General features: G+C 39.7%; 3 protein-coding genes across 4 annotated transcripts; 1 reads left to right on the top strand and 2 right to left on the bottom strand.

Moving 5' to 3' along the window:
* Positions 1-236: 236 nt before the first annotated feature.
* prrt4a (proline rich transmembrane protein 4a) lies at positions 237-7,179 on the top strand. The gene is made up of 3 exons (XM_084733427.1): positions 237-511; positions 778-1,633; positions 4,884-7,179. The coding sequence occupies exons 2-3, from the start codon at positions 898-900 to the stop codon at positions 6,998-7,000; spliced, it is 2,853 nt and encodes a 950-aa protein (XP_084589553.1). The 5' UTR covers positions 237-511; positions 778-897; the 3' UTR covers positions 7,001-7,179.
* A 1,670-nt stretch (positions 7,180-8,849) lies between these two features.
* impdh1a (IMP (inosine 5'-monophosphate) dehydrogenase 1a) lies at positions 8,850-18,498 on the bottom strand. 2 transcript variants are annotated; one of them, XM_084733424.1, is made up of 16 exons: positions 17,637-18,498; positions 16,321-16,419; positions 15,412-15,460; positions 14,660-14,761; positions 14,433-14,507; positions 14,095-14,301; positions 13,568-13,655; positions 13,258-13,457; positions 13,059-13,149; positions 12,862-12,957; positions 12,596-12,739; positions 11,449-11,590; positions 11,213-11,356; positions 10,253-10,336; positions 9,965-9,981; positions 8,850-9,826 (listed from the first exon to the last, which is right to left on the bottom strand). In XM_084733424.1, exons 1-16 carry the CDS (start codon positions 17,870-17,872, stop codon positions 9,723-9,725), a joined length of 1,878 nt encoding a protein of 625 aa, XP_084589550.1. In that variant the 5' UTR covers positions 17,873-18,498; the 3' UTR covers positions 8,850-9,722. The 2 variants fall into 2 exon arrangements, with proteins under 2 accessions (XP_084589550.1, XP_084589551.1); XM_084733425.1 differs by lacking the exon at positions 9,965-9,981.
* A 1,371-nt stretch (positions 18,499-19,869) lies between these two features.
* LOC146316441 (receptor-interacting serine/threonine-protein kinase 3-like) lies at positions 19,870-27,080 on the bottom strand. Its single transcript, XM_084733426.1, has 12 exons — positions 26,924-27,080; positions 26,475-26,648; positions 26,000-26,333; positions 24,957-25,105; positions 24,796-24,845; positions 24,393-24,548; positions 22,159-22,241; positions 21,967-22,033; positions 21,800-21,867; positions 21,425-21,470; positions 21,006-21,248; positions 19,870-20,432 (listed from the first exon to the last, which is right to left on the bottom strand). Exons 2-12 carry the CDS (start codon positions 26,621-26,623, stop codon positions 20,425-20,427), a joined length of 1,353 nt encoding a protein of 450 aa, XP_084589552.1. The 5' UTR covers positions 26,624-26,648; positions 26,924-27,080; the 3' UTR covers positions 19,870-20,424.
* Positions 27,081-27,183: the final 103 nt, after the last annotated feature.

The raw sequence follows: 27,183 nt of genomic DNA, 5'->3' as shown, positions 1-27,183 counted from the left end.
TGTAACACTGGTTAGTTCAGCGCAGGGTACTGCATGCCTGGTTGATATGTGTGCTGTGGCCCATTTGACATATTTATGCCTTTTCCTCTTCTCTTCTCTTCTCTTCTCTTCTCTTCTCTTCTCTTCTCTTCTCTTCTCTTCTCTTCTCTTCTCTTCTGTGTGCATCATACACACCAGAGCGATGTGTGTGAGTGTATGTGTGGAACAGAACCAGCAGTAAGAGATGAGACCGAGTGCGGTGTGGATGGATGATGCCTTGGAATGAATGGGATCGTGCAAACACTCAAACTCAGTGTCAGACGAGCGCAGCAGCAGAGTGTGGGACAGCGGGGGTTGTCTCTGGGAGGTGGGGTCTGTCCCGTGTGTCAACTGTCTGATGGAGAGAAGAGGGGCACAGCACAGTGAGTATGAAAGGACACAGAGTGCTACGCAGAGAGAGACTGCAGGCATGCAGCGACACAGAGGAGCATATATGTTTAAAGAGGCTGCAGCAGAGTGGGCTGTTGATGAGGTAAGAACGCTGAAATGAGACCGACAGCTACAGGGAAGCAGTTATGTCTTTATGTGCTGTCATTATGAAAGAATCTTTGCACCCTGATGCTTGTATTATGTGTATGCCACAGGACTTTACAGGAGAAAGGGACAGGGTATTAAATGTTTTCCATATACAGTTAGTATTCACTCCATGTGCAGAGATTCAAGCTATTTACTGCAGTATTTGATGAGTGGTTGCACTGATTGTGTCTTGAGTGTGATTTACCTTTCCTTTATTTCCAGGTGTGTTAAGCATGAGATCCCCAGTGACCTGAGGTTATAGCTCTGTCAAACATGTGATTGGACAGTACCCCCTGAAACCTACAGCATGTGACTTTGCGGTGGAGTTTGCAGACCCTCGCCATGCTCTCTCTGTGGAATCTTTATCTTCTTCTCCCCCTCTCCTTGCCGCTCTCACTTCATGTCACAGCCTTTACTGGAGAGGGTGTCAAGGAAACACGACAGTTGGACACTGACACAGCAGTGCAGCGTCTTGCATACAGACCTCATGGATCTGGTCCCAGTTTTGGAGCTGAGAATGACTTTCTACCTTTAAGTTTCTTGTCATCTGAGGAATCAGATAGCCAAGGTGTGATTGGTGAATACACTGATTTAGAGGAGAGCACAGAAGAGAGGGGACTTATCATATCCAGACCTACAGATAGTGCTACAGAAGATGCTACTTCCAAGGCGAGTACACAACCTCAACCTACCCAGGAACAACAAACATTAAAATATCAGCCAGCTGAGACTAGTACTGGATCTTTATTGTATTCTACACAGACTGAAGAGAATAAGACAACTTTCCCACCCTCACAGAATGGGACAGCTAATAGCCAGTTGCCTTTTCTTATGTCTGGCTCACTTCCATTAGACCAGGAATCCACTTCACCGCTGTCTGCTGGACTTGGGCCCAGACCTGAGCGCCCGACTCCACCACGTCCAACTGGCAGCTGGGGATGGACCGCTGACCCTTCTGTTATCACACAGGGAGAGACACAGGAGGGGACTGTCCCAGTGAAAGAGACCAGAGGTGGATTGATTGATATAACAGATCGTATTTTACACAGAGGAGCTGTCAGCATGGAGGAAGATAAAAGTAAGAGTCCTTCCTTGACTGAGATTTTATGTACTTGCAGCATCCATCATTTATTTAAGTTAGATCTATTCACAATTAAAAATGTGTCACTTATGGTCAAGTGTTAATGGTACACTCATAAAAGAAAGAAAGAAAGAAAGAAAAAGAAAGAAATACAGGTGCTACTTAGAACCATAAAGGGCTCTTCTGCTTTTGCTCACAGGAGAACCCTTTTTGGTGGCTGGTAGAACCACAGGCCTTTCCCACCAATGGAACTGGTCCAATTCCAGTTCAAGCACCTAATTTTGAACATTTCCAAACAAAAGTGAATTGTTTCAGAACCTACAAAGTTGGTTCCCAGCTGGAACAAAAAACCAGCAGGTTTTCCTTGAGAACCAAAGTGGATGTGTCATATTCTATAGGTTGTTGTGCATTCTGTAGTTTTGTTGATGACATCCTTGATTACTGTGGTTCCACTCAAAACTCATGGAAATGTGGGTGGGTTCATCCACAAATATTGAACAGAACCAGAGCTTTTTTGGTGTAAAAGGGCCCTTACAAAGGTTGCACTTGGAAACCTTTCAGAGAATTCTACCGAGAACCCTGAACCTGCTATGAGAGATTCTACAGAGAGCCTCTTTATGGTGTAATAGATCCACCTAGAACCCTCTAGGCCTTTTCCAGTAACATGGAACTGTTCCCATTCTGGTTTTGTCACCAAAATTCGAACTGTTCAGAGCATTTCCACCAAAATTAAACTGGTGCGGAGAATGAAAAGCTGGTTGCCAGCTGGAACCAAAAAAGCAATTTTTCCTTGGGAACCAAAGTGGGTGTCATATTCTACAGGTCGGTGTGCATTGTGCAACGCCCTCTGTTGATGACGATCCTTGATAACAATGGCTCCACTCAAAACTGGTTGAAACACAGGCTGGTTCACTAGATGGCACCAAGGTTCCAGGAATCAGAACTGGGTTCAAAAACCAGAGCTAATTTGGTGTAAAAGGATCCAGATCTGGGGGTTCTATCCAAAATTGTTCCATCTTCTCACGACAATCACAAGAACTCAACCATGTGGTTCCTTGAGTTTTATCTAGAACCCACTCAGGGGGTTCTATCAAGAACTTTTTCTGGTACAAAGAGCCCTTAACAAACCCTTGCAGCACCTCCAAAAAGGGTTGTTTGGATGAAAAGGGTTCTTGATGGAACCCTTAGTCTTACAAAAAACTCTTGATGAACCCTTTCTTCAAAAAAGGGTTCTTAAGAAGCGAATTGTTCTGGGTACAACCTTCAGGAAGAACCGGTTTGGAACATTTATTTCTAAGAGTGTAGGATTTAGAGCGTTGCCCTCATTAAATACCTAAAATAAAAGACTCAAGGTCTATGTGTGACTGCAGTGTTCGTGATATGTATTCTGCTGGCAGACACAGTTGTTTTACATTCACAGAATGGTTTGCATCACTTCACTCCCCCAAGCTTTCATTCTCCTCAAAAATCTCTCCCTTACTCTCTCTCCTGTCTTGCTTTCTCAGTCCTTTTCAAACAGATTCTCCCACTCATTCCTCTACTATCATCTTAATGTAGAAACATTTCATTCCCATTGCACTCAGTGTCGTTTACCCACATCCAAATGTTGCTGGATCATGTGGCACACACCTGCACATGCAGTGTTTGCTATACACACACGCACACATAATGGCACTCACTTGTCAAAGTAAATGATGTGTTGTGTCCACAAGCACAGGGGGAGGGGAGCTTTGACAAAACTGTGAGAAGTTACCCTTCCTTAAGCTGCCTTTGTTTTTATAGAATTACCAGGCATCATTTACATCGTTTTTGTTGAGGACTACTGTCAAATATTACCAAAATGCATTAATACTTGTGTCACAATAGGACCAACATGTCAAGATCTCTTGATCTCTCTTAAGATTTCGAAGTTAACACACTGAAAATCCCTTGTTTAAAAAGTCTCACTGCTTGTTTGCTTTAACTGCATTGACACAATCACGTCACCACTAATGGAAGACCAGAAATAGGACACATCCCGTTTATAACCAGAAGGTTTCCTGATTCTGGTGGCTCCATTCACCAGAGAATGAGATGCTTACATTATTTATTGGTTGCACAATCACACTCAGATATTAAAGTTAAATACCACTGCATATTGTAATAGGAAAGGATGCAACATTAATGGTTGCATAACACCTTTTGACAATACTTAATAATAGCCACACAAAATGAGAGCAGCAATGAGGTCAATACTGGCTAATCAACACACATCTCTCTCTCTCACACACACATACACACACACTGTGTGCTCCCACTCCCGCTCTCTCTGTGACCCAGTTAAACATTCCCAGTTACAAGCCTGCTCTGTTTTATTATGGATTAACTTCACATATGGCAGAATCTCTCCTCCTCCCTTTTTCAAAAATAAAGACAGTGGATGTAATTTACTTTGGCCTGTGTTCATTATGTTGGCTATTATGTCATAATTATTAAAATTGCTAATTAATAACTCAAGGCCAAATATATGTCAAAGAAAAGAGCACAGAGCCACACAAGCAGCAAAGGGAGGCTGTATTTTGGGAACAGCAATGCTTTAAGCTAAATGCTAACATCTCCATGCTAACATGTTCATGATGATTAAATGCCTTGTCCTCAGGTAATGCTTAGCTAGTCTGTCTCACTGGATGTGTAGATTCACCAGATTGGCCCCCTGTTTCAGGCAGCGTGATGCCATATCTGTTTTTAAAGTTCCCATACAACTACAACTGCAACTTCTGGGCTGGCAACCTATATGCTGAAAATGGCATATTAGCACCTGGTCGCTAACGGTATGAACATAAACAAACTAGCAGGTGTTACTTCTTCTTTTGCAGGGATTTAGCAATTTTAATACCAAGGCTCAACTCCCTACATGCAAATGTTCCACCTTAGAAGATACCATTCAACACTATTTTGCAAGGGCACCATCGCTGCATTCTAAGCTTAGTGACACCCAAAACTAATGTGATTGGCTCAAAGAAATACAAACCAGGCAGAGTGTTTTGTTCTTCTATAGCAGAATGATTATGTGTGTACCCAGACCATTTATGCAGACACAACACTATGGAGAAAGGTTTGGCTATGCAAGACATAAAGGCTTAGCATACTCACCTTATTGCCAGTGAAAAACTTGAGTCAGTCTGTATTTAAATGTTCTACCTTCTGGTTCTCTGTTGACACAACAGATAACTTGGTAATCTTTCATTTTACTGTACTTGCTTTACAGATGAGTCCAAAGATGATGACCTGCATGTCCTGAAGGCCGGTGTCACTATCTCACTTGATGCTGACATGGACACATCAACAACAACAACCTGCAAAACATCAAACCAGTCCTGGACTCCTACCTACCCAGATGATTTGACTCCCACTGAGTCCTTGCAGCCCTCTCTGGCTCTCAGCCCTGCCCTTTTCGTTCCTCTGTACTCGGACTGGAACTCTGCCCTCGCCACATGGGGATTTGCGTGGGAAGCACACATCTATGGCCTGGGGTCTGTCTTCACAGTATTTGGCCTGATCTCTGTGGTCTGCTTGTTAGGTCTGCCCCTGCGGTGTCCTCCAGGAATCCCCTACCTCACTCTGCTGCACTTGTTCCTTTTAGCATTTGCAGGGATTCAAGCTTTTTGTTTGCTTTATGATGCTTATGGTCACCAAGATCGTCTTCCCCCTCTGGGCTCTCTGTTACTCTCTGAGCTTCCCTTTCCCTGTTTGATCTCAGCTTTCTCCCTGGCCATCCTGCTTCTTTCCTTACGCTCACGCATGCGTCTTTCACTCCCACTTGCTAATTCCACCTCAGTCTTAGTCTTGCCCAAGCCTTGCCTGTTACTGTGCATGTCCTTATTGTACTCTGGAGTCTCTCTAGGGTGTGTTGGCATGCTCCAACTCTTCCACAGCCTTCCCACTATGATCCTGCTATTCCCTCAGGGTGTGTTTGTATGTCTAACAGTATTACTGTCATGCTCCTACCTCATCTTCTATTGCTTAATACAACTCGACACTAAACACATCTACAGACTGAATGACAATGGAGAGGGTGGAGGATCTCCTGAAGTGATGCGACCTGCAAGTTGCCCTTTTGCCAAAGCGGAAGACTGGGGTAGGGCAGCAGGAGCTGGAGTAGGGGCTTCGTTGTGTTTGTTAGGGTGTGGAGGCTTCCAGCTTTATGGGATTCTGCACGCTCTTGGTTTGGGTGGGGTTGATGGTTATGGGTTCCAGCCTTGGCCCTGGTGGGGCTACCAGGTGGGCTGTAGACTCTGTGAGGTTGGGGTATGTCTAGGTTTGTCTCTAATTGGTACACACCCTCTATTCTGTCACAGCAACTCCTCCATCAAGACCATAGCTCATCCTCGGCCAGGATCTTGGTCACGCCTCTCCTGCAGCTCCCCTTCACGAGGACTTACCCTGCCCTCTCAGGGAGGTGCAAGTTCTCCAGTGCTGTCCTCTCACGATACTTGGTCCCAGGGTAAACAGGAAAAGCAAGTGGTCTGTGATGTTAGTACTAAGGGCCAATCTGAGGCGCTTCCTCTTTTCTCAATCGTGGATCCTCCAGGAAATGGGCTAGACTGTGTCCCCAAGTCCAGCCAAATCTGGAAAACTGTACTACCTCTACCCACACCCCCAAGCCCACCGCACAAGCCTAAAAATGCAGCTGAGTCTAAGCCATCATCACTGGATAGCTTACGACTGGAGACTGACTCTACTGTGGACTTGCAGCCCCCATCTCCCATAAACTTGTCTCGCAGCATTGACCAGGCTCTGTTCAGTGAATCCCTTTTCTCTCACAGTATCTTTGGTTTGCCAAGACTATTCCACACTTCTTCCAGCCACTCTTTGAACTCTCCTAGCCAAAGCATGTCAAAGCAAGGGCCTAGCGCTGTGGAAAATTCCTTGTACCGAACCTCTTCCTGTGGAGACGTGGATCAAGAGAACGCCCTGTCCAGTTCAAGACCTTCTCAGCCACATGCATCTTCGACATCCCACAGCAAGTCACCAGTGTCACCAGAGCAATGGGATTGGAAAGGGAGTGTCTCTGGCTCAACCCAGGGTCTGTGCAGCAACCCCAAGGAGACAGGAAAGATACGCTCACATTCCTGGGCCAACAGAGGTCAAAACTTTGCTCAGAGCAGTCTCCCACGAGCAATTCCCCACCTGTCTTATCACAGGCGTTACCGGACCTTGAGTTTAGCCTCACAGGACAGCCACGGATCCGGCCGGCTGGCAGGGACGAAACACCTGAGTGAAAGCAAACAACTGGAATGGGACCTGGCTGTACAGGCAGAGTTTGTCAACGTGTGCAAGCAAATTGATGCTCTGAGTGTTTGCAGTGACACCATTGAATTGTAGAAAGTCATAAAATTGTGACTGGATACATGATATTGTACAGAAATAGCTGAATCTGATTAGGGTTGATGGAAGAATCAAATTGTACATCATAAAAATTACACAGATGAAAATAATTATTGAGCTAATGAAAGGGGAATGGACATTATTAATACAATATGTAACCAACTTATTTTCTTTAAATACTGTACTGTGGATACAGCCTATATTAAAAACTTGATTTTAAAGGCTGATTTCATCCCACTATTCCAAGCAACTTCGCTAAGCTCTTCTCTTTGCAGTAATGTTTTCTTTTTTAAATAATGTGGAAGAATTGTAATAGAAATGCTCATTTCAGTTAGACATTCATGAATGTCAAAGATTAAATGTCTACTGCTAAAAGTGCAAATGCTATGAAGAAATTTACTTCAGCAGGAGTTTTAATATTTGTAAAATGTTTAACTTTTTTGTATTTGAGGCTATCCTGCACAATCTATGAAAGGAATATAAATGAAAGCCTTTTTTCAATAGTGAGTGAACAAAATTATTGGGGTTTTCACTGTTTATGTACTGTTGTGGTTTCATAAAGGACCTAATATATAAGTCCCTTTGACTTCTTTCCTAATGTGATTGTATAGACACACAGTGATAATCCATATGAGGAAATATTAAAATCTAATTCATTGGAAGGAGCTAAAATTTAAAGGTTTTTGTAATAGTGTAGAATACTATTTTGCCTAAACTTTATAAGCACCTTGCTGGCCACTGAGTTGTGTACAGATTTGACAGACTTACAGTAGGCTACATGGGAATAGAGTTTGTCATGTGGTATTTTCCCTACATGATTATAGCATCATATGTTATTTAAGTGTGATGGAATTACCATGGGCATTCATGAAAAATTTATTTATACACAGGATGAGTTTGTCTTTTTGTATCACCTGTGTAGTCAACAATTTAAGAAGTAACTTTGAAACTTTATTAGCCCATACTGTCAAGGTTGCAGTAATCAAAGTTTCTTCTTTTAAAAAAGTGAGTTGCAGACTGCCATTGTTTATTACCAAGGTTAGAACTTCTGGGCACACTATAAAATACATTTCTGAAAGAGTTAAAGATGAGTGCTGAGGTGGTTAAATTCTGAATATATTGTAATGTAACGGTAATGAAAAAAACACATACACAGGAGGCAAAATGATCAGTGACACTTTTTGCTGCTCATATTTCTGGAGATATGACAAAAATGTTAACCAGTATCAAAACACTCTTGTCAAAATTATCTTTATTCAACACTATTTACAGTAAATATAATTTTGAAGCTTTTGTGTGGGCGATAGGCAAAGACAAATATATTTTCTGTGTTTTCTGTGACCCTCAAGTACAACTGTCAAATAATTCAGTCAAACAGTACAGTAGCTCATTTAAATGATTGCAAGTTATCGAGATGCAGAGTTTAGCATGCAGCGTCATAGGTTATCTCCAAAACAAAAAATAAGCAATCTCATTGAAAACAGATAAATCAAGTTTTGTCTACAATTCTATAAATAAAGAAGTCTAACTTTATCAGTTGGTTTGTCACTATCCTACTCCACTGACTTCATAGCCCTATTTCATTCATCCACCATTAATTTCTTCAAATACTGAGCGTGAAAAAAGGAAAATAACTATTATGTACAGTCAATAGCCATGTAATTAATATTATGTTTTTGCAAAATGAAATATGGAAGATCACAACATGTCAAGCCAATGTGTCTCAAACTTGTGTGTATTATAAATAAAGACATGGGGATGTTGTATGGAATTATAGTCAGATAACTAAAATGTAAAGCCTGGATAGTCTCCTGTCTTGTTGTTCACAGTGTTTTGTTATCGAGTATATGCCAAATAAGATCAACAGAGAAAATCAAGAGTGAGATTATCGCTCCTTTAAGGCGCTCCTTGCTAAAAATGTGTATGTGTGAATTAAGGCGCTAAACTTTAGTCCCTTCAGCAACAGTGCAGCACATTCAAAGAGCTCACCGGCTAAGGTTGAGACTTACATGCAGGATGATCAGAGCAGAGCATCCACCATGTAAAAGCCAAATTACAATGAATTTGCTTAAACAAAAAACAATTGGAACAGTAAAGAACATAAATACATTATATGTACTATACTGTATGTTTCCTCTCGGCTCAGTAAGCTTTATACACAAGGTTGTGGGCTAAAAAATGTGACCATACATATAATTTGAGGTTGTGTTTCTTCTCTAGAGTCTGCTGTCAGCAGAAAGCTGTCCTAAAGCTACTTAACTTTTGTTACTTTCCTCTTTTAATGAAATAAAATGTTAAACATTCTAAATATGCCAAAAACATGCTGCTGTCTTTTTTATGTGTCTTGTATTCTGTAAATAAAGCATCTGATTGCCTGATTTCCTGTGAAAAATGTTTGTTGCATACTCCTTCTCAGTAGATCAGCACTGATAAGCTTTTCCTAAAGAAGGTGATGACATGTGTTTTTTTTATTGAAAGGGATCAACAGAGCAGTTAATTCCATTATCCCCACAACACCTTTGACCACAGCGGGAGAAAGACAGATAAAGAGTTCATGTAATGTACATGACTGCACATGAACTCTTTGGTTCTCTTTTGAACTTTACACTCAGGTTGAAGTGTTTTGTTTTGTCAGTCTTTGACAGGGTCAGAGAAGAGACAGACAAGTACAAGAGTGTGGATGTTGTACAGCAACGACAGCTTTGTGTTTGTAGTTTGATCACATGAGCCCAGTGCATCTGCTCACAGCTGCTGGGGATGGGACGCTGGGTCCTGATCGAGCATTTCCTCTTCCTCCCGCCTCAGTAAAGCCGCTTTTCGTAACTATGTGCGGAAAAAGAAGAAGACTATAAGCGTTTGCTGTGCTGTGATCACATTTCATCACTACAAAAGCAATCTTGGATGGAGATGACTGAATGAAAGAAGAAGATGGGGGTGTGATAACCACATGGATGTACTTACATGGCACAAAAGAATATCTAATGTGATAGCATGGGTAAGAAAAGAGGAAGAGAGACAAGAGAGACAATTTTGATGCTGCTAATGACAGATAAATTACATTACATTTGACAGTAAGGGGTTTCTTACAAAGCTTAGACACAGTGCCTTTACTGTTAGAAAATAAATGTCACATATTTAGAGAGGAAAGCACTGCCACTGAAATATTTAGACAGTTGAAAGGGGAATCTGAGACACAGGGGAGAGGGAAATGTCAGAAGACGGGTGTGAGGGGTCAGAGGTCAGGCTTACGAGTGGAGGCCGTGTACTCCTCCTTCCATCTGAGCAGACATGGTTCTCTTCTCAAACTTCAGCTCTCCAGAGTACATCATCGACCTGGTACACAAACACACAGCTTATGCTAGCCAAAAGCTCTTATACAACACTGTAAAAGAATCAAACAGGAATTTAGTGGAATCAACTAATCATTTAACCTGAACTTTTAATGAATATTTTATTTGTTCACATTAATTTGACTTACAATTTTCAAGTATTTACTATCAGAACTTAGAAACATGAGTTCTTGAAATGATAGTTGAGTGAATGTGCTGTACAGAACTCAAGCAATTAATTAAATTAAGTTTCTAAAGAAGCATGACCAACATATTAGTAGACTTCCCAGCATGCACTGTTTGAGAGTTAAAATTCTCCTGAGACTTTTCGTTTTTATAGTTTGAAGAAAGAATTTATGATTAACAACCTGCTATGGTTCACTTTGAGTCATTGTTGCTTGTTTTCATAGTAATGAAAAACTGAAAAATTAGGGTTAGTAGTGAATTCAGTCCTGACTTCCTTACAGTTTCTTATATTGTCTTTGTGCAAAAGATGAAACAAAGTAGCTCCAACACGGACGGCTGAAGCTTGAGTTCTTTGTGTGAAATGAAGAGCTGACTCTTCAAACTGAGAAAATGTAAAAGGAAATCAGCTTTGTTATAATGATGTAATGTTCATCGGTGTGACAGAGGAGTTCAACTTAACATCTTAAGCTTACTAAACATATTTTCTCAAGTACAACTGAATTATTAGTTTATTTGACCAGTAAATCGTATTTGTCTTGAATCATTACAATATTACCTCAACTTCTCTTTTAAACTTCATTCAGTCAACTTGAAATTTTATGGCAGCTCGCCAACTAACTTTTTTAAGTTAAAACAAATTGTTTATTTATCTTTTTTTTTTTTACAGCACACATATGAAATTTCACCATCTTACCGTAAAATGGATAAACTCTTGGCTCCTATGTCCTGACAGCCATGTTGGATACCAGCAATGAGGTAAGGAACAAACTTATGGATGGAGCCTTTGTCTTGTACTGATCCTGAGACACCTTGAGCCACCTTCACCTTATCTCCCTCACTGGACACACAAGAACAATGCACACAGAGTAAGAGATAAACGTGTCCCCATGACAGGCTATAAGATAAATCTCTGTAAGCCCACTCCCCCACCTGAAGTAGCGTTTTTGACTGTTATTTTTCTCCATGGCATCCAAGGAGCCCATTCCTCTGTACTTTTTCAGACGCACACCGTCTGAAAAGAAATATTCTCCCGGAGCTTCAGTGGTTGCCGCGAGCAACGACCCCATCATCACTAAGGGCAGAAATATGAGACGGTATTATAAAAAAATGGGATGAAGGGATGATGATTGCAAAGGACAACAGGAAAGAGCAAAAAGCCTACAACACTTGAAGGCACAATGTGCAACATTCAACCTCACTAGATGTCAGCAAACAACTATCTGCTTTGTAAAGATAAAGCGGTGTTATGGCGTGCATGTTCCTACATGCACGCCACTCTTTCCATTTACATCCATGTCTGTCCAGACTCATATAATATGTTTTGAAGACTTTGAAGGAATTTAAAAGTTATGAAGTGTATTTTTTAGCCAAGTAGAGCTCATGACTATATTAACATGTATGACTCCAGTGAAAAATTTCCAGAGAGAAATATGCTGTCTTCGTTTAGAAACTATATTAACAGAAGAGTACAGAGGACGGATAGAGAGCTGAACATTATGATGTCACAGTGATATTGACCTTTGACCTTTTGGATATAAAATGTCATCACCTCATTATTTTATCCTATTAAATATTTGAGTGAATTTTTGTCATATTTAGCACATGAATTAATGAGTTATGGCCAAGACTGTGTTTTGTGTGGTTACAGTGAAGTTGACCTTCTTCTTCTTCTTCTTCTTCTGACTTGAGAAATTCTGTTCTTGAGATATCACATTCACGAGAGGTCATATTTACCTTGACCTTTGACCTCTGACCATAAAAATCTAATCAGTTTATCCTTGAGTCCAAGTAGATGACTGTACTAATTATGAAGAAATTGCCTCATGGCTTTTTAGAGATATTGTGTTCACAAGAATCGGATGTACAAATGACCAGTTGGACATGAGGCATTACAAACACTGCTACAAACAATACTTTTATTTTGAAAAAGCACATAACATAGGCGACAGTCAGATCATTAGAACTGCCCATCAACTGCCATGCTTCCTCAAAGATGTCATTACATAGAAGTTTCCACTGAAAGATCCAAGTGTATATCAAGCAAATTTAAAAGTCGGAGAATATTGCATTCTGCTACCTGTAGATGCTCCCAGGGCCAATGCTTTCACCACGTGTCCAACAGTTTGAATGCCTCCATCAGCAATTACCGGCACTCCAAAACGTCGGGCATACTCTGCAACTTTGTACACTGATGTACCTTGTGGCCGTCCACATGCCATCACTGAGGAACGAGCATAAAATAATGTGTTGGTAGCAAAATGTCCCCAATACAAATGAGAATAATGCATTATCATTCCTATCTAAACCCAGCTAGAATTCACAGTGCTGAACTCTTTATCATACCTTCCTGGGTGATACAGATGGAGCCACAACCCATCCCCACCCTCAGAGCATCCACACCAGCATCTATGAGGTTTTTAGCCTGAGCAGCTGTCACCACTAGAGAGAGACAGACCCACAGAAAAGAGCTCAGTGTTGTGCAATAGGTTGCAGGGCCTTTTCACTGCACAGCTGCTGAAGAAAGCAAGAAGAGAGCCTACCATTTCCTCCTACTACTTGTAGTTCTGGATATTTCTGTTTGATGTAGTTAATCATGTTGATTTGATACACTGAGTTTCCTTGAGAGGAATCCTGCAATAAAAGAAAAGTGAAGTAGTTTCAATGAGAAATAAAGCGCCTACTGTATGAAACACGCACTGCAAGTTTAATTTGGAACAATTAATACTGTACAAAACCCACCAGGACAACCACATCCACACCAGCCTGCATGAGGAGGTCCAGTCTGTATTTGTCATCTTCCCTCGTACCAATAGCAGCTCCACACAGCAGCTGTTTGCGGGAGTCCTTGGAAGCCAGAGGATAATCTCTGTTCTTCTTCAAGTCAGTCCGAGCTATGATGGCAACCAGCTCATCACTGTCATTCACTATGGGGAGCTTCCCTAAAAGAGCCAGAGTGTGAAATGAGTGAAAGAAGACAGAAAAAAGTCTATCAAAATCACTTTTGGTTACTTTTGCTCAACAGTAGCTTTGACCTACTTCAAAGATTTACCTTTTTTGCTTCGTTGCAGAATATCATTAGCCTCTTTTAGTGTGACTCCAGCCGGTGCAACAACTAAATCTTCCCTTTTTGTCATTGCCTGAATCACAAAGAGGTTAAATTGAAAAGTTTGTAACATTCCTGGACAATGCTATGTGTTTGGCTGGTCTAAGTTGAAAAGGAAACCAAAGTTTGAAAAAGGTTAAAAGAAGTTATACCTATATAGTGACACATACATAGTCTCATCTTAAGCTACTGTTTAAAAAAACTCTACTCTGCTTTTGATATTCATTTGCACTGAAATGCATTTTGTTTATTATTTGTTTTTGTTTTTCTTAAAATAGACGAGTGCAGAAAGTGAAGTGCAGGAAACTGGAAAGGAAACAGGAAAGTTGACTAATGTTTTGCAGGGTACAAAGTTTGGTCAACTGTTATTAGACCACAGAGCAAAAAAGGGGCAGGACTTAGGATCAATTAGTTGCTGCATATATTATGTTCTCATACACATGCATACATAAACACATCAGTTATACACCCACCTCCTCCAGGGGTCTGTCATGGTCCTTCTCAGACAGAAAGTCTATGTCTCTGGAGGTGACTATGCCGACCAGCTTGCTACCCATCTTGCCTGTCTCTGTAACAGGGATCCCAGAGAAACCATGGCGTATCTTTGCCTCAAACACGTCTCCCACTGTGTGTCGGGGACTCATTACCACTGGGTCTGTGATGAAGCCTTGCTCAAATTTCTGGCAAGAACAAAAACACATGGGATGAGTGTTTAAACACCATTCAGTGAAAACTGAAAATAACATTTATTCCTAAAGTCACAGAGGACTTTTTCTGTCTTTCCTAATTCGATTTTTTGTTGACATCATACCTTGACTTTGCGCACCTCATTGGCCTGGAACTCAGCGGTACAGTTATGATGAATTATTCCAATCCCACCCATCAACTGAAACCAGCCAATCAGAGACATGAGAGCAGAGAATTTATTTACGAAATAGCACTGAAACAGTAATCATTCAATCTTGCTGTGTACTTGGAGTCTGACTGAACAATTAGCTGTGTTGTGTGTGTGTGAGGTTGTGCAGTGCTTATACTCACTGCCATGGCAATGGCCATGGATGACTCTGTGACGGTATCCATGGGAGATGAAATAAGAGGCGTCTTCAAGGTTATCTTCCTTGTCAGTGCAGAGGTTAAGTCCTAAAAATGTTGTGCATTTGGAAACCAGAACATCATCTTGTGTTCTCAAAACACGGATAAACATATACAACAAGGTAAATCTTAAATTTGTGCTCTGACACTGCATTGATGCTGACTTTCTGCAGCTGGAGCACAAGGGCAACACATTTGTTAACCAAATGCTAAAGTTTGTTTGTATTTTGCAGTGCAATGAGCCTTAAAGCCAGTGTGGGCACATTAGAGAGACTGACTTGTTGAATTCACCTGCTGAGTGTTAGATGACGCAGGTGTGTGTCTGTTTTGAACACCTGCCATCCAGAAATAACCCATGTGACCTAGGCATGAAATTAATTTACTGTCCCAGCAGAGCTTGCAAGGACGAAAACAAAGCAAGCCAAATAAACAGCCCTGTGCTCAAATGAACATAACAAAGAGTTAGGCTACAGCAATATCTGTCTGTGCTTGTGAATCGTTGTCAGGGATATGAAAACATGAACATTTGTAGCCCAAAGGAATGAAATGCCAGCTTTAACACAAAATAAAACAGCAGCAACACATTGTGTGCACCCTAAGACAAATGTAGCTTCTTTGTGCAATCACCTGTAAACAAAACAAAACAAAAAAAGGACAGGGACAGCTTGTGGCATGCTGGACAGTGTTATGATACTCACCACCTCATCAGAAGTAAAGTCTATGAAACCAGGGAGGATCAAGAAGTCACTGAGAGGAGAGACAAAACAGATACTTTGGAACTGGACAAGTGTTACATAATTGAAATGAATATCACTAGAAAACAATTATAATCCTAAACTAGAATCATGCAGATTTAGTTGTGTATGTGTAACAGCACATATCCATTACAAAAAAGCAGTAGTTTTTTAAACTTAGCTGACAGTGAGCAGACATAATCTGTCAGCCTTTCAACCCACTAAAACATTCTGCATTTATCCTCTGCACACTGATAAACCCCCGCATACAGCCTCCATTAAGACAACTACACTGACACCCATTAACACACACACACACACACACACACACAGAGCATTTAATGTCTGTGACACCACTCAAAGTCATCCTTGAAAGTAGTATTACTCATTATAATCCTCTATATAAAACCCAAGCAGATGTGTCATCACTGATATTACTAAACATTTAATGGAATACATTGTATAACTCTAATGTGTGTTTCTGCATGTGCACATGCACGCATACCATGTGTGCACATGCATTTGTGTCAGTGTGTTAAGTGTGTAATACCAGAAAATGCAAGACCATAAAATGAGTCAGTACAATGTATCTGTGTGTTTTATCAAGCACATGACCAAAACTGGATTATGGGGCAGATGCAGCTGATAGTATAGGGAGTTAAAAAAAAATATATATTGTATATCATATGATATATTATCAACACTAGTGACAAAGATATGTAAATGGAAGCAGGATATTTTACAGAAATCTAAAAATGACATCAGGCCACTGAAACGGTAAACTTTCACTAGTGTTTTTAATAATTATAGATCATCATAAATGAAAAACACATATTGAACCATAATATTTACATATTAAAATTGAATTCCTACTTGTATGTGAGTCCATCACCAATGGAAAAGAGTTGTTGTGCTGTCAGTCCATCTTCAGGAACATAACCTGTGCCTCCACTGATCAGGTAGTCTGCCATGCTGACATGTACAAGCACACACATGCACACAGGACACGGGTAAAAACATGAAAAACTCAGCGTAAGATCTGAATATTTGGTGAAGTGTATAAAGTTATGACAATGAATAGATGGCAGTAACTTCACATCTCCATAGAGTCAATACTGGGTTTGAATTGACATTAGAATTGATAGCAGTTATTGTTAGAGATTTTGAATATTCTAATGAGCATTTTATTTATTATTGTAACATTTAATTGGGCAAACACTAAATAATATGATTAATTTTCTATTTTTGAATGTATCTAGGCAACAATGACACAATTTAGTGATTTCCTTTTCAAAATATGACCTTTATTTTCTAATTTACAGTCTATATTTCCCGGGATGCATCGCTCATTTAGGGTATAAATTAACATTTACTTAGTTGTTAAAAAAAACTGAAGAATAGTTATTCACATGTATTTAGAGCATTGGAAACAAATCTCATCTTTGAATAAATTATGTGCTATTAAAATTTATAAATAAATGCTACCATCTTGCCCGTGGTTCTCCTCCAATAGCAATATTATATCAAGTGGCACAACATCAGATTTCACTTCCCTTTCTTGAACTGCAGACAACTGCTGACACAAATTCACAGAAAATGTGAACACTGGTGAATTAATCAATAATACAAATTTAAGCGTAAAAAAATATATTTTACACCTTCATAACACTGATCATCATAGAGTAAGGGCCTCAACACAGAAGTTTATTTGTGAGTGATTAATAGAATCCTCCATTCATTACTTTCTGTGATTGCAGCGTGCATAAATCTGTTGTCACTAAAAATAACATGATTGTTTAGTCAGCCATTTATTTCTGGAGGTATTAATCCCTTGTGCAAAACATGCCATGTTGTCTTGCTTGTCTCTGTCTTGACCTCTGTTTCTTACACTCATGCTGGAGCCAGATCCTATTACAAATGTTACGGTCGAGACAGGAAATGCTAACAAAAGGAATCCGTTCTTCTATACACCGATGACGGCAGTACGGTAGGTAAGAGGATTTAGTTGGCTGCCCAGGTAGCTGATAAATGGGCTTGTAAAAGCACACAATGAATGCAATTAGAAAGTGAAAACATCTCAGTGGCTCCCGGTGACACAAAGTTTACGTGTTATGAGACTTCACACTCACTCTGCAAATCAGAGAAGGGCCTGACCCTACAGTCTATGCAGTGTGGTGACAGAGACTAACCTCTCTGGTTCATATCCAGCTTGGATACGTGTAGCACTGTATCGCTGGGCTGCAGTCTCATGCCCGTGCCCATGTGGCGTTGGGTGGGCATAGGCCCCAAAGGGGTGAGGCTGCTCCCCATCTCTGTTTGAAATGCGCGGCCGTGCCGGTTCCATGTCCCCTACAATCCTCCGGTAGTCGATTTGGTAATTGTCTCTCTCGCCATCTCCAAAGCGGTCATAACAATGACCCTCCATCTCTAAGAAATCCAGGGCTACAGCATCCACAGGGCCCCACCACCTCTCTCTCTCTTTCTCTCTCTCTCTCACACACACACACACTCTTCAAGCACTTTTGACTTGTTTCATATAAACAAACAAAGTCACTGCAGCAGCTCTCAACAGTTATAAGCACTCATAAACACCCAGTGCTTTGAGTGCATGCTCACACAAACACCTTTCACACACACCTGACATGGGATGAAGCTGTCTTGCCATCTGTTTTGTTACCACTTTGAGACTTCACATATCCAAGTTCTCAAAAAAATCTAAAAAATACAGAAGCAGCAGCAACAGAAGTTCCTTAAAACAAAGCTGTTTGTCCAGCAGAGTGTTTGTATTCCACTTTGTCAGCTCTCATCCTTGAAGTTCGATGCCATTAAGGCCACCAGGCAGGTGCACAGAGTTTTTAGATAACCTGTTGATGAAGTTGACTACACATGCATGTTCCCCAAGGAGCCATAAGCACTCTCTCGGGGAGCAGAGTCAGGTCTTGCTTAGCTGGCAGAGTGTTCGTCCCCCCTGGAGGCCCAGAACGCAGTGCTGCCTGGGTATCTATGGAGCTTCTCTCTCCTCCGTTCTCCCGACGCCTGCTGAGCTTAACTCTGTTTCTGACAGTAGCAGACGTCACTCTCCCACAAAGAGGATTGGAGGCATTAATACAGGACGGGGTGGGGTGAGATGGGTGTGTAGGGTGGAGTGAGGCAGTAGGACTGAGGAAGAGAAGGATGGGTCAAGATGACACTTGAACACACTTTCCCCCTCCGAGGATTACCATGGTGTAGAGGTGTGTGTGTGTGTGTGTTTTGCAGAGCTCAAGGAAACAGAGCTGTGAATGAGACAAAGGTCAAATCCCAGAATACAGTTGCGCTGCAAGCTTCACTCCTTTGAGACGGAGAGAGGACATACAGGCAGACAGACTGACTGTCTGAATCTGTTTTTTCCTTCTTGACTGTATTGTTTTTTTATATATGTTTTTTTTATTTCTCTGTATTTTTAACTTGTGAAGCACCTTGTAACTCTGGTTTTGAAAGGCACTCTGCAAATAAAGTTTATTATTTTTATAGTGCTAACTAGCTAGCCGAGTTACATCAATCATTAGCTAGCTAGCTAGAGATGCACTGATTTCAATTTTTTTGTCCGATTTCCAATTTTTTTTAAGGGTCTGACCTGCCAATTCCGATTTTGGCTGATTCCGATTTTTAGTCTTTCTAAGAACTGTAATTGACAGCATTCACAAACAACTGTTCTTGTAAAAATTAAATTGGATGTTGATAATGAAACGCTGACTATTAAATATTCATTAAATACTATTTTACATTTTCTCCAAAGTCCTCCAGGTTACAGCCAGACCTTATTATAGATTTATATTAAGATTATGAATCATGATATCACGGTCAGTTTGTCTGTTGCACGCATGATGTGACCATGACCGTGATGATGACCGGCCGGTCACCGGTCAGGGCCGGTCATGTGAAAACTGTCCGGTTCCTGTCTCTATAGTTAGCATTTTGTTAACTTTACCTATAGCCTATACCTTTTTGATAACATAAGCTTACATAAGAAGCGACCCTATATGTAATTTTTACAGGAAAAGGAAAAAGTTGACCTTGGTACCAAGTTTGCTCAACTGTTATTCAAGCATAGAGCAAAGGGGGGCTGGACTGGATCAGTTGTTGAGGTTGCTGAGTTGTTTTTTGTTTTTTTTTGAGGTGCTACTTTTTCTTTTAAGACCTGATTTTTTTTGTCTGTTTTTATTTGCTGCCTTTGGGAAACATTTTGTAATTTGAAAAGTGCTCTATAAATAAAGATGATGATTATTAACATTAGATAGCGAGACATTTAGAAGTATCTGAGTGTTGTCTGTGAAGACTATCATAGCAGTGTAATAAAATGGCCTTATAAATACACCAGAAACTCTCTCTCTCTCACACACACACACACATATATATAACATAGTCTATTCTGTCTTTACAAAAGTTGTTTTTTCACTGTTTGGACCATTATTCAGTGTAAGATTAATGAACAATGAACCTGTACATGAAACTGAGACAGGAGAGTAATTTGTTGCCTGGGATGCCCTCGACACCATCATCTGCAGGTGACTGACTGACTGCTTGTGACAGTTACCGAGGGATTGAACCAGAAAAGCCTCTTACCCAGTCTCTCTCTCTCCCCCACTGGAGGAAACGGGCAACGTCCCCCTTCCGTAATAATAACAATGGCAAACATGTTTATCACTGATAATTAAGCCATAACCCCTACATAACACACCATCTTACTTTTTGAATAAGATGAGAGGGTTTTAAAATATGTTTATTAAAATATCAAAAATGTCCACTACATTCATGATTTATAAAAAAAACAAAATCAAATAGCAAATAGTAATGAAATTTTAAGAAATTTCTAGACACTGCTTGTATACAAATCAATAAAATGTATACATTTTTCATAAAAGCCGTTGAGGGGAGAGGCAGGGGAAGTCTGACACTTCTGTCCATGAAATGCAGGAATACCACAATTTCTTTGGATTAGCCACCTGAGGGAAAAGACAGTGAAATTAAAAACACTTTATTTTACACTAATAAGACATAACGAGCATTACTTTGTATTATAATAGACAAAAAATAGAAATTATACATATTTCAGTATTTGTCCCAGTATTAGGCTTTCTATTAGGATATTTAGGGACACATTACAACAGAACTGTACTGTAAACTAAAGTGAAATCAGACATCTGCTACTTCTATACCAAAGCCAACTTCTTTGATCAAATCACATTATCTGCCTACAGTAATACAATAATTCTGAAGTCACACATAGACATAATATTCCTCTACCTGTATAATTTTGGCCTAGAGCTGACACACATTTTTTATAAATGTGGAAGTAGCAGATATGTCATTTCTGTAAACTGTAACTTTAGTTTACAGTTCTGTTATAATATGACCCAAATAACCATCTAATAAAGTATAATAAGGGTCTAGTAAAGGGTCTAATACTGTTTAACAAAGAACACATTTCTAGTTTTTGTCTCATTTGATTGTAAAAGAAAGTGCAACTGTTTTAAGTTCCATGTTTAACTATTCTATTATTAACTATTTTATCTTACTGAGCCGCTCCAATAGTTCAGCATGATGTTCTCTGAGGGCGTCGTAGAAGGCTGCTTTGACCTTCACCCCTCCTGGTAGAAATGTCTTCCGGTACAGCAATCTCATTTTACCCTGGTTTGTTGCTGTAACTGCAATCCCTTCATAAGTTTCCCGGTGGACCATGCCGCCAAGCGCCTCTGCTATTGCCATGACCTCAGAAACACTCTGAATCAACACCGCCATGTTGTCATCAACAAACTTCGCTGTTTGAAGAATAAAAGCATTTAATTAAAAAACATAATTTGTTTATTATTGTGACCCTTCATAGATTCAAATATCATCTCATTTGAGTTCTTTTTGCTAAAACACAAGCAACATAAACAAAAAATAACTTCATTTTCAGGGCATAAAGCATCAATACAGTGACAAAAATACTCACCCTTATCCTTATCACTCATTCTTTTGGTAGGAACACTGGCAGAATCCTGTTCGCAAAAATAAAACACCTTTTTAGTCCTAAATGTGTAAGTTATTACACATTACATTATTGTGTAAATGATAATAAACCATGGAGAAGATGATGCCCATTCCATTCAAAATAATATATTTTAATGAATGATACAAAAAGTAATATAATGCAATCAAAATTAACAATGTTCCCTTGACATATCTCTTTGTACATTGTTTTCAGTTCTATGTTAAATCTGATTTTAGGCCAAATGTTTTTGTCATCAGGATTCTCTTGATCTCAATAAGACCTGAGTAAAATTATTTAATTAAGAATAGCTGTTCAAGGTAAGTGCATATGGCATACCTGTACTGAGGACCTCTGATTTTCTGTAAATCTGCCATGATCCACAATATCACATGGCTTTGACTGTTCTGAAAAAGAGAAAGAGAGTTCATATTTTATTGTGTAAAACGAGGAACGACTTGAAACATTAAACTCACATGTCCCACAAACAGTATTAAACAATCTACCTGGTGTCTGAGGAGGCCGACTGGATGCCATACTTCTTTCTGAATGTTGATTACTGTCTCGTGAGTCCTACAGCAAAACAGGGAGAAAATGTTATATATCAGAGATACAAATGAGGTGATTAGAAGTAAATTATGAATCATGTTTAATTAGCATTATATTTTATTTCATAAGATAGAATTCATGAGTTGTACCAGTCTTTTCAAGACTTCATCGACCGCATGATGAATTCCCTTCTTGTGCTTTGAGAACACTTTCTCTGTGACTTTAAGACACTCTGAAACAGACACCAAGTTTCATTTTAAATACATAGTGAAAAGTATGTTAAATACTAATGTGCAATGGACAGTAGCTTCACAAAGAATGCAGGTGTCAACCATAAGTGTCAAACTAGGCTACTTCTAGTTAAAAGCTAGGGCTCAGTTGATTTAAGAATTCTCTGCTTGCACAATGTAAAGTCAAGCAGCTTATTTCGATTCATATTTCTGTTCGCCGTTAGTCAGCAAAATCTTGCAGGCATAATGACAGGAGAAATATAAAGAGCAAAAAAGTCTGCATATGTCAACTGAGTTAAGTTATGTGATTAACGTAGCATAAGCTCAGGTAAGCCTGCCACTGTCTGTACTCTCCACTGGTACTATATGTTGTTTTGGGAGTACTTGGCAAATGAACTATTGAATGTCTGTTTTTAATGTTATAGTAATGTTACTTTACCCAATTTGACATTCTTAAGTTAGTTACCTATTTTTCTCACATTGCGTGGTTCACACTGTTAATAGTATTTACTGTTCTTTTTGTAAATAGTGCATTTGAGCCTTTTCCGTAATCAACTCAGTGTCTTCACTAACTATTAGCAGTATTAGCTAGCTAGCTAGCATCATCATTTTCAAAATAAGACTCACCAAAACTTCTTGGCTTGTCTTTCCAGTGTGCCAACAATCACCAACTTAAGTTTTGTCAAAATAAATCCTTAATTTACTGAGTTATGTGGAAGAGAAAATATCCTGAGAAACTGGGTGCACAGTCAGAATATTTTCACATCTAACGTGATGAACTGAAGGGTTTTTTTTCTACCAAACAACCAGTGTTTGACTGTTGTAACAGTGGAAAGATAAGCCAAATAGTTTTGTTGAACTTTATTTTGTTTCTGTAGTTTGAATGAAGACGTCAGCACTAATAATTTTGCTACCTCTTATCTAAGACACATGACCTGATTATAAAAATGCACAAAAAATACCATATACAAAATGAACGCTAGACACCATTGACAACATCTATCACACTAACTGTGAAAATAAAAAAAGTAACTAATTTATGAGGGCAAGTATCTCTGTCCATAAGGACTTGGCATGGGAACTGGAGGGTTGCCAGTTCAAATCCAGCATGGACCAAAAGTATGGAGTGTGAACTGGTAGATGTAGAGGTACCAGTTCACCTCATGGGCACTATCGAGGTGCCCTTGAGCAGGGCACCTAACCCCTAACTATTGATGGTCTGACTATATGTGTGCAGCCCTCTCACTGTGACATCGCTCTGATGCAAGTCTTTAGCTGTATAAAGAGTTAGAAAAGGGTAAAAAATGTCATTTCTCCCAGGGGATTAAATAATTATGCGTTCTTATGAATTAAAAGGTAATGTTACTATGGAGAGGCAAAGTCACACCCCTACTGGTGCCACATGGGACCTTACTTTGGAAAAAGTATGAACGGTTGTCATTAGAGAGAGACAATAATAATATTTTGTTTCCTCATGGATTGTGGCTTCAATTATGAATATGATGTTTGTCAATTTAAAAAACAAAGAGGTCAAGAAAGTTGCTGTTTGTGGTAGGTTTGTCGTAGTTTAGTTTTGTGTTAAGCTCCTCAATGAACTTTATGTTCTCAGATGATATACAACATTAGCACCAACATCGCTGTCCCTTGTAACAATATCTTTCCTGTTTTATCCAGCGACTCCTGGTCCTTTTATCAACTGGGAAACAAAAGAACAACCAAGACCTGTTGCTTGTGAGACTACACCCCCGTACTAAAACACAGACAGGCATCATATCTTAGCTTTTGGAGGAAGAAAGTCATCACGTCACTTATGTGACAGTAGGGTGTGTTGTCTTTTAATCATGTGTCTTCACAGTCTGCTACTTTAACAGTTAAACAACATACAGAGACTTTGACTTGTAAAATTAACTTTTAAATTGACAATTGTCTCTCGCCATTGACTACTGTTCATATTTTTTCCCCAAGTAAAGTCCCACAGTGGTCCACCGTAAGGAGCATGACTTCATCTCACTATAGCCTTAACAGGAAGTTAAAAGAAAAAGAGAAGCTTGTAATGGAAATGTCACACTGTGTTGTGCAAGTAGAGAATACGGAGTAGAAAAAGTTCTAATAAGGCAAGAATGAGCAAGTATTTTACCATAGCAAATATCTACCTTTGAATTTAGGCCTATTGGTGGGATCCCCATCCCAGCACTTCCTCATGAGGTCAACCATCTCTTTCAACCCATCTGCTCTTGTCTCATCAATGTCTTTACAGTCAGGTCTGTCTCCTTCTCGGATCCTCAGTTCCACAAGACTGTATTCAGCCCCTACAGTACATACAGTGACACAATGTACACATCCATCCATCAACACATGCCAAGCCTAGAGTATGTGTACATATGTGTGAACCGGGCCTATACCATATTTAAGTTATACAGTGATAAATTATGAGATCAAACAAACTAAAAAATAGATCGTCAGATGTGATTCCATTGAATAAAAGACTGGAAATGCCAAAAAACAACAGGGAAGAAAATGGAAGGACAATAGTGAATAATAGTGAACTATACATACTTCCATAGGGCTCTTTACCAGTAACAACGGACCAGAGCAGGATACCATAGCTGATCAAGAGAGAGAAAGAGATAAGTTTTTCAGTAATACATTAACACACTTAAATATATTACCATGTAAAGTAGTATTCCTGTTGATAGGTATTGTTTTTTAATGTTAACCTGTAGATGTCAAAAGCCCGGACAGGATTGTACGATATCTCAAAAGCCTCGGGAGGCATGTACTTGTATGAACCTCCAGTCTTTGTTGTTGTCTCTCTGTTGCTGCTCAATGCACTGGTGGAAACCCTGGACAAACCAAAGTCAGCTATCTGCAGTGTAAGAAGGGTAACATTACATTACACAAAAAAATTAAATCAGCTTTATATTTAGTTTTGAGAGTTCTGTAAGAGTCACATGTGTCAAACTCAAGTCCTAATCCAGCCACCTCATTTTATGTGGTTTCCAAGAGCTTGCAGTACATTATGTGATACAATAGACCCTTCCTAAGTCCCGCCCCTTTTTGCTCTCTGCTCCAATAACAGTTGAGCAAACAGTTTCATCTTTGTATTGTTCCTATAAAAGCAACATATAGGATAACATCTTAAGTTAGCTAATGCTTTAAAAACGGTTGAAACTAGGTCAAATAAATGAAGAATAGCGCTGGATTTGAACATTTTTGAAACTGATCATGAACATTTACGGTAATTTCAAACTTATAAAACTGGAAGTTAAAAATGCTTTATTTATTTATTTTCCATGACCTCTCAGCGACCCATATTTTGGGAATCACTTTGCTAGATTGCATCTCAAAATCATATCGCCTTTTCCGGCAGTGGCATTCTACCCGACTGTTTGTGGCTAATGATGTTTCAAGTAACGGCCAAGCAAAAAGTCCTAGAATAGAAAAGTTGATGATTTATGAGAGATGGGAAAGCAAATACATGTTTGTACTTAATGGAGACAAGCTTTTGTTCTATAATTGCATAATAGTTTTATACTTAAATGTCTGCGCTACATTATTTTTCCAAGATTTCTGCTTTGAGTTATTAATTATTACATTATTACTTAAAAAAATAACACTAATAATTGAATTCAACTGCAATTATGTAATATCATAGAACATAGACACATTTATATAATCTTGCATTTATAACTGGCCATTTGAGGACCACCATGGGATTAAATTGAGCTGGACACCTATGGGTTAGGCAGCAGCACTCTACCTTGGCATTAAGGTCCTCAGTCAGGAGTACATTGCTTGGCTTCAGGTCATGGTGCATAAGTTCTCTCGAATGGAGGAAGTTCATGCCAAGAGCCACTTGATGGGCCAGGCGGAAGGCCAGGGAATATGGCGGAGGGCCGGACAGGTCAGTCAACAGAGACTGGACACAGCCTCCTCCCATGAACTCCATCACTATTCCACGTTGCATGTCTGTTCCTCGAAGTGGTGGCGGGCATCCCTGATAAATCCCGTAAACCCTCAGCACAAACTCACAGGAAGCCTTTTCCATATGATTAGCCTCTTCATACAGTGCTTTCTCTTTAGGCATGACGAAGCTGGAAAGAAGAAGAAACAGAAGAAAGTACTATTATATTATAATATATTATTATTAAATACTATTTAACATGTATGATGTGCATGGATTAAGTCTGACAAGTTTAAAAAAAAAAAAAAAAAGCAGATATTTGTAAATTTACCAAACACCATCACGAAGTATCTTAATTGCCACATCAAAGCCCCAGTCCTTGTGTCTGGCCTTGAAGACGTTACCGAAACCCCCGGAGGCGACTGACTCCCATTCCTCCAAGCTTTCATCGCTAAAGGTCTCGCGGCATAGCAGCGCCATCTCCCGCCGAACTCAGGCTGAACAACTGCAGTCTCAATGATGGGAATGATTACGGGGAGAAAAAAAAAGCGAAGAAAACAAATAAATAAAATGGTTCAGTGACAGCTGAGATATATTTTTGCACGCTACATTGTAGGCACTGCTTACACAGTGACCTTGCTTTTACACTGTCAGATAAAGCAAGTTTTTGGTTAAAAAAAATACTCACACGTTTCCACTAATACTTAAACTTATTATAAGCTATTAATTAATGCTTATTGTTGTTCGTGTCATATTATTAAAAAGCTGGATTCCACTCACCGTATGTCCCCTGATGTGTTGTCCCTCGCATACAGAGTCGAGAGTTAGTTGTGGCAAAACAAGACGACAGAAGTTTTCATTTCCTGTCCCAGTTCGCTGGGCATTTTGAAGCCTCGGAGTCGGGGAGGAGTCTGAGCTGAAACCTTGTTGAGCAACATCTGTAGCACACAGGACTGCAGGTGTTGTAAATAGAATAAGAAACGCAACCTGCTTGCATAACAGAAAGTTAGGCTTTAAAATAAAAGTGAAAGGCTGTATAC

This window comes from Lutjanus erythropterus, chromosome 13 (assembly GCF_056507025.1).
Source record: "Lutjanus erythropterus isolate fLutEry1 chromosome 13, fLutEry1.hap2, whole genome shotgun sequence".
Classification (NCBI taxonomy): domain Eukaryota; kingdom Metazoa; phylum Chordata; class Actinopteri; order Lutjaniformes; family Lutjanidae; genus Lutjanus; species Lutjanus erythropterus.
This window is presented reverse-complemented; position numbering and strand designations above follow the sequence as displayed.

Bases quoted from the DNA above. Each gene is read 5' to 3' on its own strand.
- LOC146316441 (XM_084733426.1), bottom strand. From the start codon at position 26,623: ATGGCGCTGCTATGCCGCGAGACCTTTAGCGATGAAAGCTTGGAGGAA. The intron at 21,868-21,966 runs GTAGATTGTTTA...TCTCTTTTTCAG, and splicing joins TCGGCCTCCTCAGACACCAG to AACAGTCAAAGCCATGTGAT. The intron at 21,471-21,799 runs GTATGCCATATG...TTTTGCGAACAG, and splicing joins ATCAGAGGTCCTCAGTACAG to GATTCTGCCAGTGTTCCTAC.
- impdh1a (XM_084733424.1), bottom strand. From the start codon at position 17,872: ATGGAGGGTCATTGTTATGACCGCTTTGGAGATGGCGAGAGAGACAAT. The intron at 14,762-15,411 runs GTGAGTATCATA...CAACATTTTTAG, and splicing joins ACTTTACTTCTGATGAGGTG to GACTTAACCTCTGCACTGAC. The intron at 14,508-14,659 runs GTGAGTATAAGC...GGCTGGTTTCAG, and splicing joins CCATGGCCATTGCCATGGCA to TTGATGGGTGGGATTGGAAT.
- prrt4a (XM_084733427.1), top strand. From the start codon at position 898: ATGCTCTCTCTGTGGAATCTTTATCTTCTTCTCCCCCTCTCCTTGCCG. The intron at 1,634-4,883 runs GTAAGAGTCCTT...CTTGCTTTACAG, and splicing joins CAGCATGGAGGAAGATAAAA to ATGAGTCCAAAGATGATGAC.